The 12,213-nt window shown below is 39.4% G+C and overlaps 1 protein-coding gene across 1 annotated transcript; it reads left to right on the forward strand.

The window, feature by feature from the left end:
* On the forward strand, nucleotides 1–11,541 carry LOC127578160 (glioma pathogenesis-related protein 1-like). The gene is made up of 6 exons (XM_052029788.1): nucleotides 1–418; nucleotides 3,029–3,274; nucleotides 9,679–9,791; nucleotides 9,872–9,954; nucleotides 10,095–10,118; nucleotides 10,215–11,541. The coding sequence occupies exons 1-6, from the start codon at nucleotides 245–247 to the stop codon at nucleotides 10,343–10,345; spliced, it is 771 nt and encodes a 256-aa protein (XP_051885748.1). The 5' UTR covers nucleotides 1–244; the 3' UTR covers nucleotides 10,346–11,541.
* Nucleotides 11,542–12,213: the final 672 nt, after the last annotated feature.

Raw genomic sequence — 12,213 nt, forward strand, 5'->3', positions numbered from 1 at the left:
CCTCCGCCCACTTCACCCCGACAACCAACGGAAAGGCGGCGCCAGCGTCGTGCGCCCAATTCACATGGGTATCGATTATTGGAAGAAAAAAATACTGTCAAATACTAATCATCTTTTCTTCCCACCTTAAAATCATTGGTGGGGGGAGAGAAGCCTCCTCATACGGCAGCAGAAGCTCTTGACACATTTCGGTGTGAAATTGGGAACTTCCTGTTGCAAGGTTCCAGACTTCGAATATCTCCAGATGGATCTGCGAGTGTTCTGCAAGGTTTCGCTTTATTCACTCTTTTACTTCGCTGTGTTTGAAGTGGGAGCAACAATTGACATTGATAATGAGGACTTCATCAGGGAATGCGTCAATACCCACAATCTATATCGCTCGCAAGTAGATCCTCCCGCCAGCGACATGCTGTATATGGTAAGGGATCATCGCGACACTGTAACACATTTTCAAGAGTTGAAATGATTGTTCAATTACGGCTACAATCTGGTGTTTATAGTGAACGGAGGTCGTGCGGTTTTTTAATGTAACGTTGCTGAATTACTTAGGTTGGGAGTTGTAGGTATTCTCTCTGTAAAATGATTCGCGCTGATGTTATCTCGTTCACTTTAATGTCAAGGCAGCAGAGAACGTGCTGTTTTCTTAGCAGTGCTTCGTGCTAAGCACAAAAAAAACTGCAGATACCGGAAATCTGAAATTGTAACAGAAAATACTGAAAACTCTAAGCAGTTCAGGCAGCATCTGTAGAAAGAAAAACAAAGTTAACGTTTTATGCCGAAAGATCGGAAAAGAGAGCAAAACAAAGTTGCAGAGAAAGGGCAGAGAGGAATGAATAGGACAAGGGGAACATGTGTGACCACTAATTATCTCGTAATCGTTAAATTTTATACTTTTGAGTAATTTGGGGCTATTATACAAAAACAAAATGAAAACAATGAAACGGTTTAAATCAGTGTGGGCTGTACGCGTATACAGGGAATTCATTGCAGATATTTAGTTATGTCCACCGGCACACTGGGATTATTATCTTTTAAAAAAAAGCAGAATACAGGTGATGTCAGGAACAAAGACAGAAAATGCTGGAGGATGGTGATTATCTGAACTTATTGAACTCAATGTTGAGTTCAGAAGCTGCAATGTGCCTTGCTGTTCCTTGAGCTTTATTGGAACAAGAGTCTCAGGGCAGAGAGATCAGAGTGAAAGTGGGTCAGAGATTTAGAGAGATGGGTGACTGAAAACCTAGAGTCTCGCCTATAGATTGAACATAGGTGTTCTGCAAAGCAGTCTGCTCATAACTTTGAGGAACAGCATCTCGCCTTTCAACTAGGCACCTTAACATTGTTTCCCATTCAACAATTTCAGACAATATGTATTTCTGATTTTATTATTAGTTACTATGATGCAGTAGGAGGCCTTTCACCACACTGGGTATGCTGACTCCCAGCAAAGCAATCCCATCAGTCCCATTGCCCCACTCCTTATTCCCTGTACCCTTACAGCTTATTCTCGCACAAGCCCACCAACTTTCCTTTAATTATTTATGCCACTTACCCACACTCAAGGGTAATTTTACAGTAGCCAATTAACCTAACACCAAGTCTTTGGGATATGGGAGAAAACCCATGCAGTCGCAGGGAGAATGTGCAAGCTCCACACAGTCAGCAACTGAGGTCAATATCACAGCCTAACGTTGCTGGGATTGTGAGGCAGCAGCACCCTAATTTTCAGCATTTCCAGGGTCTCTGCCAAAGCAGTAGATCTGTAAATTTGTTCTTCCCCATATCACAGCTTTTGACAGCAGAGGGAAATTTTCAATGCTATTGCATAAAATATGTGTGGCTTCCATCGTGTAATGTTGGTAACCCAGACATGGATCTCTGAAGCATTGTGGCAACAGGTCATGGTTTGCCAATCAGTAACTTGGAAGCATGCATCGACAGTGTCAATTCAATTTTCCAGACTTTAGAGTTTAACTACACATTCACTCATAGATCAACCTCGTTTAGCAACAGAACTTGAACTACAGATTTTCAATGCCTTTGTTAGTTTTGGTGACTTTTGTCATGTTGTTATTTACTAGCCACAAATAGATAAAGCTATTCAAACCCTAGAGTCTGTTCTGCCATGCAATTAGATTAGGTCCAGTTTGACTCCATTCACTCATCTTAGATCTATAACCCTAATATCCATAGTAAACACAAATCCATTAATCATGTTTATGAAATTTCAATTGACCTTGTCTCAGTAATTTATTTGGGGGGCAGGGTGGGGAGAAGAGTGAGGGAGATTATCCCTACCTCTGTGTGAAGAAATGTTTTCTGACACCAGCCCTAAACATCTGAGCTCTAATTTTAGGTGCACATCCTTGTTCTGAAATTCCCAATCTGGTTGTAGGATAATTGGCCACTGTAAATTGCATGTCTATAGTTGGGTGACAGAATCTCAGAGAAGTTGATGAGAATGTGGGGAGAATAAAAAGGGATTAATGTAGGATGAGTGAAAATGAACAGTTGGTGGCTGGCACCAACTTGGTGGCCTGAAGAGCCTGTGTCTGTGCTTCTATGACCTCAAATAGACCACTTCTTAATCTTCTATTTTGTATTTATGTTAATAACTAGTTCTTTGTCTTGCCAAAAATAGTATGTGTGTGTGTGTGTGTGTGTGTGTGTGTGTGTGTGTGTAGATATATATGTAGATAATCTCTTCATTGAATGCTTAGTCATTTAAAGCCTTTAAATGAGTGGCTTCGATAGACATCTTGGTTGGCATGGATGAGCTGGGGCGAAGGGCCTTCTTCTGTACTTCATTGTGTACTCATTTCTGTACTCTGTGACCTTCATTATTGATCCTCCCTCCTTAAGTAATGGAAATGTGGACACAAACCTTTAACATTATTATTTCAATGTAAATACTAACATTGGCCATATCAGTGTAATGGAACTACAGAATCAAACATTCAGTGCTAGATGTTTCTGGAATCTTGGCTGCATTTCTCTAATTTACTTGATTGTTTATTTTTAATTCTAGTCCTGGGATAGGATTCTTGCTGAAGCAGCTCTCGCATGGAGTAAGAAATGCTGGTTTGAACATAACAGTGACCTAAAAAAGCCATGGAAACTTCATCCAGTATTCAGGACTATTGGAGAGAACATTTATGTCCAGACAGGTTCCACTTTAAATGTTCCTGCTGCAATAAAAAGTTGGTATGATGAGGTTCAACATTATAATTATGATTCTCGAAGGTGCACACGTGTATGTGGCCATTACACCCAGGTAATCTGTTTTGAACAAGTAATTTCAAAAGTCAAAGTGATAATCAAAAATACTGCCATTATTCTAAATAGTTCAGTTTTCAGGAATAAATGTTTTATTCATATGATAGATAGTTGTTCTGGTTACATTACATAATCAGATGAACCACATACAAGTTCATTGTCTCTCCTACAGCATAAATGTAAATGTTAGTGTTTCAGCCTGCTCTTCCTGACCCTGGTGAGGAATAGGTAACTGGTGTTGCTGACATCTCCATAATTATTATCGCTTGTATTAGATGACTCTGCTGTCTGGACAGAAGAGCCAAGTGTTGGAAGGGAGCCAAGCACAATTTAGGCTTAACATGGCCCATAGGAAATAAGCAACTTTTGTATTCAGTGAGCCTTTTTGTGAACTGGATGCCTTGTAATTGAGTACTTCCATCCAGGCTGATGTTCAGTTTCTGCACCCTCAAACTAATGTGTTTTAGAGTCAAATTGTAAGTGCCAAGAATATCAGGCGTACTCTACAATTCATTAGGGTGTGGCTCATTGGTACCTCAATTCCAATTCCCATTTGGTTATCCAGCATATTACAACCTGGCACGCTTCATTCTAAGTATTTAGAGTGGAGGTCAATAAATTTGTGAAAGGGTGCAAAATTATGGGGATTTGGGATAGAGGAGGGGTTCAGAAATGATCAGATTGAAAGGTGGGGCATGCTTGAGGTACTAAAAGGCCTATTTCCGCTCCTACTTTCTTGGGTTTTTGTGTGCCATGTTCTTGTGTTCAGTAGATGAATTTCAGGAGGGCAGAACAAACATTTCATTAACTGGCATTTTTAAGTGATAGGCACCCATCAAGTTTAGCTGTGCCAGTTAACAGAGCTTTAATTCTTGTGGAGTTGAGTAAGAGGCCTGCATAATATTTCAGACATCTTGACTTCAAATAACTACATGGCAGCTGTGGAATTTAAATTCAATTAATAGTTTAAAACTTTCAAAGAAAGTAGTTTTTAGTAATGATGACCAAAAAGCTACTGGTTCATTTATGTCACTCAGAAGAGGAAAACAGCCATCCATTACCTGCCCTGGCCTAAATGTTCTCTGATATACACAAGCAAGCACCTTCAGTTCAAGGGCAGTTAGGGATAGACAATGAGTGCTGGTCTTGCCAGAAGTGCCCAGATAATGAAAAGTAAATGTAACAAAAAACTGTATATACAGAAACATACATAGGGAGCAAGCCTAGACTAACTGGCCCTTCAAGCCTGTTCTGCTTGTCAATCATATCACGGCTGATCTGAACCTAATCTCAATTTCACTTTCCCATCCACCCGACATAATCTTTTCAGCTCCTTGCTTCTCAAGTACCTATCTACTTCTGCTTTAAAATATTCAAACACTCTGCTTCTACCATCTTTTTGGAGGAAGAGCATTCCAAAGACCAACAACCTACCGAGAAAGAAATTTGCCCCATCTGTCTTAAATGGGCAACCCCTTACTTTTAGACAGTTACCCCTGGTTCTAAATTCTTCCAGAGGAAACATACTCTCCATATACATCCAGCCAACACCTTTCAGAATCTTATTTGTTTCAATCAAATCCCCTCCTACTTTTCTAAACTTTAGCAGAGGTAAACCCAGCCTATCCATTCTCTCCTTAGATTACAAACTGTCCATTCTAGGTCTAGCAAGCCTTCCCTGAACTGCCTCCAACAGTTTAACATCCTTCCTTAAATGAGACCAATATTGTTCACAGTACTCCAGGTGTGGTTGTCCTTTCTTACCGAAGCATAACTTCACCACTTTCTTATTAAATTCTCCTGGCACTAAATGATAACATTCTGTTAGCCTTCATAATTACTTGCTATATCAGCCATTGTCCCTTTATGAGTAATGCATTGAGGCACTCAGATCCCCCCCACATCTGAGCTCTGCAATCTCTCACCATTTAGATAACATGATTTTTTTATTTTTCCTACCAAAAAAGGACAATTTCACATTTTTTCTCCCATCATACCCCATTTGTAATATCTTTGTCCACTCAATTAACCTATCTATACCCATTTTTAGAACCATAGAACAATAGAGGGCCTTTGGCCCACCATGTTGTGCTGACCTTTAAACCATGCCTAAGACTATCTAACCCCTTCCTCCCACATATCCCCCTATTTTAAATTCCTCCATATGCTTATCTAACAATCTCTTGAACTTGACCAATGTACCTGCCTCCACCACTACCCCAGGTAGCACATTCCATGCACCAACCACTATCTGGGTGAAAAATCTCGCTTGAACTTCCCACCCATTACTTTAAAGCCATGCCCTTTCGTAGTGAGCATTGGTGCCCTGAGAAAGAGGAGCTGGCTGTCTACTCTATCTATTCCTCTTAATATTTTGTATACCTCTATCATGTCTCCCCTCATCCTCCTTCTCTCCAAAGAGTAAAGCCCTAACTCTTAGTCTCTCCTCATAATCCATACTCTCCAAACCAGGCAGCGTCCTGGTAAATCTCCTCTGCACCCTTTCCAACACTTCCACATCCTTCCTATAATGGGGCGAACAGAACTGGACACAGTACTCCAAGTGTGGTCTAACCAGAGTTTTGTATAGCTGCATCATTACCTTGCAGCTCTTAAACTCGATCCCACGATTTATGAAAGCTAACATCCCATAAGCTTTCTTAACTACCCTATCCACCTGTGAGGCAACTTTCAGTGATCTGTGGATATGAACCCCCAGATCCCTCTGCTCCTCCACACTACTCAAAATGCTGCCATTAACCTTGTACTCTGCCTTGGAGTTTGTCCTTCCAAAGTGTACCACCTCACACTTCTGATTGAACTCCATCTGCCACTTCTCAGCCCAGCTCTGCATCCTATCAATACCCCTCTGCAATCTTTGACAGCTGTCCACACTATCCACAACACCACCGACCTTTGTGTCGTCTGCAAACTTGTTAACCCACCCTTCTACCCCCTCATCCAAGTCATTAATAAATATCACGAAAAGCAGAGGTCCCAGAACCAATCCTTGTGGGATACCACTAGTCACAGCCCTCCTATCTGAATGCACTCCCTCCACCACAACCCTCTGCTTTCTACAGGCAAGCCAATTCTGAATCCACAGGGCCAAGCCTCCCTGGATCCCATGCCCTCTGACCTTCTGAAGAAGCCTACCATGTGGAACCTTGTCAAACGCCTTACTAAAATCCATGTAGACCACATCTACTGCACTACCCTCATCAATCTTCCTGGTCACCTCCTCAAAGAACCATATCAGGCTTGTGAGATATGAACTTCCCTTCAAAAAGCCATGCTGGCTGTCCCTAATCAGTCCATGATTCTCTAAATGCTTATAGATCCTATCTCTAAGAATCCTTTCCAACAGCTTGCCCACCACAGACGTAAGGTTCACTGGTCTATGATTCCCTGGACTATCCCTACTACCTTTTTTGAATAAGGGGACAACATTTGCCACCCTCCAATCCTCTGGTACCATTCCCGTGGACAACGAGGACTCAAAGATCCTAGCCAATGGTTCAGCAATCTCCTCCCTCGCCTCACGGAGCAGCCTGGGGAATATTCTGTCAGGCTCCGGGAACTTATCTGTCCTAATATTTTCTAACAGCTCCAACACAACCTCTCTCTTGATATCAACCTGCTCTAGAACATTAACCTTACCAACACTGTCCTCAGCGTCATCAAGGCCTTGCTCCTTGGTGAATACTGAAGAGAAGTATTCATTGAGAACCTCACCCACTTCCCCACCTTTGTCTCTAATTGGTCCTACCCTTACTCTCATCATCCTTCTGCTCTTCATGTATGTGAAAAAAGCCTTGGGATTTTCCTTAACCCTACTCACCAAGGCCTTTCCATGTCCCCTTCTTGCTCTCCTCAGCCCCTTCTTAAGTTCCTTCCTTGCTATCCTATATTCTTCATGCACCCTATCTGATCCTTGCTGCCTACACCTTATGTATAGTCACCTTAAATTCTCCTCAATACACTCTTCCCACTTACCCATGTGTCATCCATAAATTTACTTGTTATCCCCTCCTAACAATGATCTACAGCATCCACATTATTTTGGTAATTAAGTTCCAGATTTCCATTTCTATTTAAGATAAAAGGTACTTTACTTAATTTCTTTGCAGTCGGGTGAGCAAATGTGATTTAGGACTATTTATTCCTATGGACAGGAATAATTCACATAAAATGCTTGGGCCAAATTGGCAATTGTATCAAAAAAATGTTAGAAGCAGGTATTTCTGAACTACCTGCTGATCCAATCACAAGCTAAAGGATCTGAATCTTTTAGATTATGTTCTCCTACTCCCTCGCACTTGTATTTCAATTTATGTATATGTGCGAGTTGCTCTGGGAGATCCATTTCCTCTTTTTTTTTGCACTACACTAATCTCTCTGCAACATTCAATAGAAACTTTAAGAAACAAGGCACATTATTCACAAAACATAATGCAATTTTGCATAACATGGTCATTAAATATCTACTTCAGCTTGCACTTTTTTGTCTTTGCTTTTAAATGTGTTGCGTATAGTCAAATTGATCAATGTGTTGAATTTGGAGAACTGGCGGATGTCCTCTTGTGGCTACCATTGCAACACTAATCTTTTAACATTAACTTCCATATGATTCAGGCTTGAGTATGCTTAGGCAACGAGTTTAATGCATTGAGTAATAATGGTATTGTTCTTTTACAACTATTCTATAGGATTACATTATATGACAACTAATTAACACGATCTGATTTCCCAGCAATACTTCAAAGGAAGTAAAATCGACCTCCATCACAGGGCTAACCCATTTCTGAATGACCCATCAGGATCAACAAATTCTGAACACTAGCCCTTTGGTTATATCCAATAAGCTGGGGTCTAATTTTTACAGTGTACCCTCACGTTCAGGTAATGGAAATTCACCCTTACTGATTTCACAAATCACTACCAAAAATGTTAAGATACAGAATAAAAATTGGCTCTTACAAAATTTATCTGAAAAAAAAATCACAATGTATACAGAGAACTGAACAAGTTTACAAGGACAACAATCGCAGGCTGCCAGTTCACAGTGAGAGACCACTTAAGGGATATGCTTTGGAAACTGACAAGGCAATCTCATCTATTGATACTTGTAGAACCATACCTGATCATACAACGCAACATCCATTTCTAGTTAATTAAAACAACAACCCTTTCTGTATTGCCTACAATACAATAAGAATTACCTTGCCTATAGACCGCACACCTACAGGGGTATTATTTTTGTCAGAAAGACTTGCTGTAGGAACACATCTCTACTTATAACATGAAATTCAGTGGGGGAGAAAAAAGGTTCATGTTATGGAAAATCACAATACAGACAGTTTTCTTGGAACACACCTCTGTAACGCAGGGGTACACTGTACATACGTGCAGACATCATTGATGATTTTGAGTGTCTAAGTTTTTGCATCCTGTTCCAAAACACAGCCTGTGATTTGTAAGCTGAACTAACACAGTGAAAGACTTGGCTGTACACAGGTAGTGTCTAATGGGAAGATGGCCAACTAGTAATAATATTTTAAAAGGGCCCAAGTTAGAGCTTATTTAAATGAAGCTGATATATTTACCAAGATCACTGTTTAAAAGTAAGGGGAAACCCATCTAAAACACAGTACGTGAATTTTTTCTTTCTAGAGGGTTGAAAATCTTAGGAATGGAGGGTTTCCCCTGGGAGGAGAGATTAAGCCGTCTGGACTTGTAATCTCTAGAGTTCAGGAGAACGAGAAGTGATCTTAATGAAACACACAAAATCCTTATGGGGCTTGACAGTGGAGGCAGCGATGGTATTTCCTGTGGCTGGATTGTTGAGAAATAGAGTCACAGTCTCACAATAAGGGTCATCCACTCTCAAAAGAGGGTACTTCTTCAGCCAGAAGGTAATGATTTTTTTGGAATTCTTTAACCAAGTGTCATGGAACTCAGTTGCTGGATATACTTGAGGCAGAGATTGATAGATTTTGTACATTAAAAAAATGCTGAGATAAAAGATCAGCCATGATCTTACTGAATGACACTGCAGGCATGAGACGCTAAATTCCCTACCCCCACTCCTATTTCTCATGGAACTTTCTGGCTCTGGTTTCTCTCCCTACCATTTTTGAAAGGTGGAGAATCTACAATAAGTACAAACTCTGCCAATTGGATCCAACATAATATTTAAAGGAAGGTCTTGCTAACTGGGTGTCCTTGGCATTGAAGAGCAGGATAAAATTTGAGAGCAAGAGTTCCTGTTAAGTTTCAGGCGGGAAAGTAATTTGGGCTATTTTTAACTGGGTAGGGCAAAATTTTACCCATGAACTTTGCAGCTTTGCTTGAAAGTAGAATATCACAATTAATGATTTTTCTCCATGTTTTGATTTCAAGCTTGTCTGGGCATCAAGTTACAAAGTTGGCTGTGCAGTTCACACCTGCCCTGGGGGAATTACTGACTTCCACCCTCAGCTTTCAACTATTTTTGTTTGTGATTATGGACCACCGTAAGTCTATCCTAGATTGTTTTTTTTCAGAAGGTGCTATTAATAATATATTAATATGTATGTGTCATTCTTTCCTGCAGTGGAAATTATCAAAGACATCCTTATTTAAAAGGAAAAGCGTGTACTCAGTGCCCTGACAGTTGGTGTGAAAATAAATTGTGCAGTAAGTTTGAGTCACATAAGCTCTTTGTATATTTCGGAGTGATTGTTCAGACTTTTAATACCAACAAAATTTAACTCAATAATTCTAGCATGTGACAAAGCTTATTCATTATTCTTGTGTATTCATTTTCTTTTCATCAGGAAATGCAACACGTGAGATGACAAGTGAGTAAAATTTTGATATTAAACCTTTAAATGATTTATTTCAGAGTGTTAAAAGATTGCAGTATATTTTTCACGTCTGTTTTTTCCTTTTAACAGGTGATTCAAATTCCTCATGTGACAATTACTGCATTGCTGTTTTAGTAATAAGACCGTTGACTCTTATTATTATCGTCAGTGGAGTATACCTTGTACAACAGAAGTACACCAACATGTTTGCCTATATATAATACGTCAACATTCTTCCATGTCTGCATTTATATCAGACCTGAATATTGGATTTTGTGTGGTTGAGAGAAGGAAAGAAAATAACACTTCCATTAAATCACATGAAGAGTAGATCAGTTCCTATAGAGAATATATCTTTCATTAAATTTCCCAAGTAAACCCAAAACAGATATGTATTTTAAATGTAAAATCTCAAAATTTCTGATGAATCATAAGGGATTAGGCCAAACCCATCTGCAGTATGTCTCAAAAAGTGATACCATGCCAACATTTCAATTTGTCAGTTGCTTTGTAAACTTCTACACACTTTTGGAAATAACTTCAATTTACCTGCAACATCTAAGGAGGAATGCATCAGGGGATGTCGGATATTTTAGATTAGGACAATCACTGAGTATGAAAGGGAACATTTTGTGAGGAACTCATTTCATTTTGCTGGTTAGTGACTGAAGTTTGAATTTTGCTTTTAAGATATGCTTGTATTTGTAATCATGTTAATGGAGATACATCTTGATCTTTTGTACTTTGATGTTTTCTTGTGAGTATTTCTGCTTACTAATGTCAAGAATATTTCTACATGGGAATGGAGTTTTATATTTTAAGCTTTCAGCATCATCTACTCCAGATTGATCATAATACAGGCAAATAAAATATAAAACTCTTTCATATGCTTTAATTTGCACTTAGTTCAAATATCAAGTGTTTTATTTGTATACTTGCTTTAAGGTTTGTCACTGCCAATTTAGGGCTGATTTTGTCCTGTGGCTCGCACTCACTGAATTAATGGACAGAACTGGATTCATGTTGTCCAAAATCACTGGATGGACTCCGCCTAAATTTATTCTGGCAATAGAATTATTCAAAATGGGTTTCCATAAAGAAATTATTTTTTCAAAAAGAGATTACGACCTGAATAAGTATAGCTTTTTGGTATAAATTTGAATCGATGCATTTAAGGATTTCATTCAAGAAACAATAAATTGACATCACAAATTGTAATCAAATTGTAATTCATACTCTTGGAACTTATTTTTAAACATTGAATGAGGCAGATGCATGATTCTATTGAAGAAGAGAAATCAGCGATCATTCACTCATAATTGCAATAGTCTGTGGATCAGCTAAGTCATCCAAATGTTAATACCACTTTTGTCAACATATTTCACACTTTTATGTCATTGTACATTTCAAGATTGATTGTTGATTTTATTACATGCGTTCCATTGAAAGGTCAATTTAATTAAATGTCAAGTAAATCTTCCAGAAGCCCAGATATGTGCAGCCTCAATACCACTAAAGAAGCTAGACAGCATCCAGCTTAAAGATCCTCTCCCTCCATCATTGGAATCTGTGCTTTCTACATATGAAAAGTTGCCATACTTTCGTCAGGAAAACCTTAAGCTTCTCTACCTATTAGGATCAGGCAGCTGGGGCAGGGAATCTCCACTACCTCTTAACTTCCGCTTCATTGAACACACCAAGATGACATGCCATTTGGGATCATAATGCTGAAATGGCAGGACATGTTGCAAGCATAGCTGGTAAAGCACATGGGATCCTGGGCTTCACAATGAAAGGCACGGAGTATAAATTGCAGAAAGGCTATGTTGAACTTGTATAAAACGATAATTACATCACAACTGGAGTGCTAGTTCCATTTAAGGTCAGCACTCTTTAGTAAAGATCCAAGAGAGAATAAGGATGAGATTTACTAGAATGGTTCCAGGGATAAGGGCCTTTAGTTGCAGGTTAGCATGGAGAAGCTGGGGTTTTCCTCGGAGCAAGGAAAGTTGAGAGGAGATTGGATGAAAGTGTACAAGGTCAAGATGGGTTAAAATAACACTTCTCGTTGCTGCCATTAAGCAAGAGG

This window comes from Pristis pectinata, chromosome 15, assembly GCF_009764475.1.
Source record: "Pristis pectinata isolate sPriPec2 chromosome 15, sPriPec2.1.pri, whole genome shotgun sequence".
NCBI classification, from domain to species: Eukaryota; Metazoa; Chordata; class Chondrichthyes; order Rhinopristiformes; family Pristidae; genus Pristis; species Pristis pectinata.

Bases quoted from the DNA above. Each gene is read 5' to 3' on its own strand.
- LOC127578160 (XM_052029788.1), top strand. From the start codon at position 245: ATGGATCTGCGAGTGTTCTGCAAGGTTTCGCTTTATTCACTCTTTTAC. The intron at 9,955-10,094 runs GTAAGTTTGAGT...TCTTTTCATCAG, and splicing joins GTGTGAAAATAAATTGTGCA to GAAATGCAACACGTGAGATG. The intron at 10,119-10,214 runs GTGAGTAAAATT...TCCTTTTAACAG, and splicing joins TGCAACACGTGAGATGACAA to GTGATTCAAATTCCTCATGT.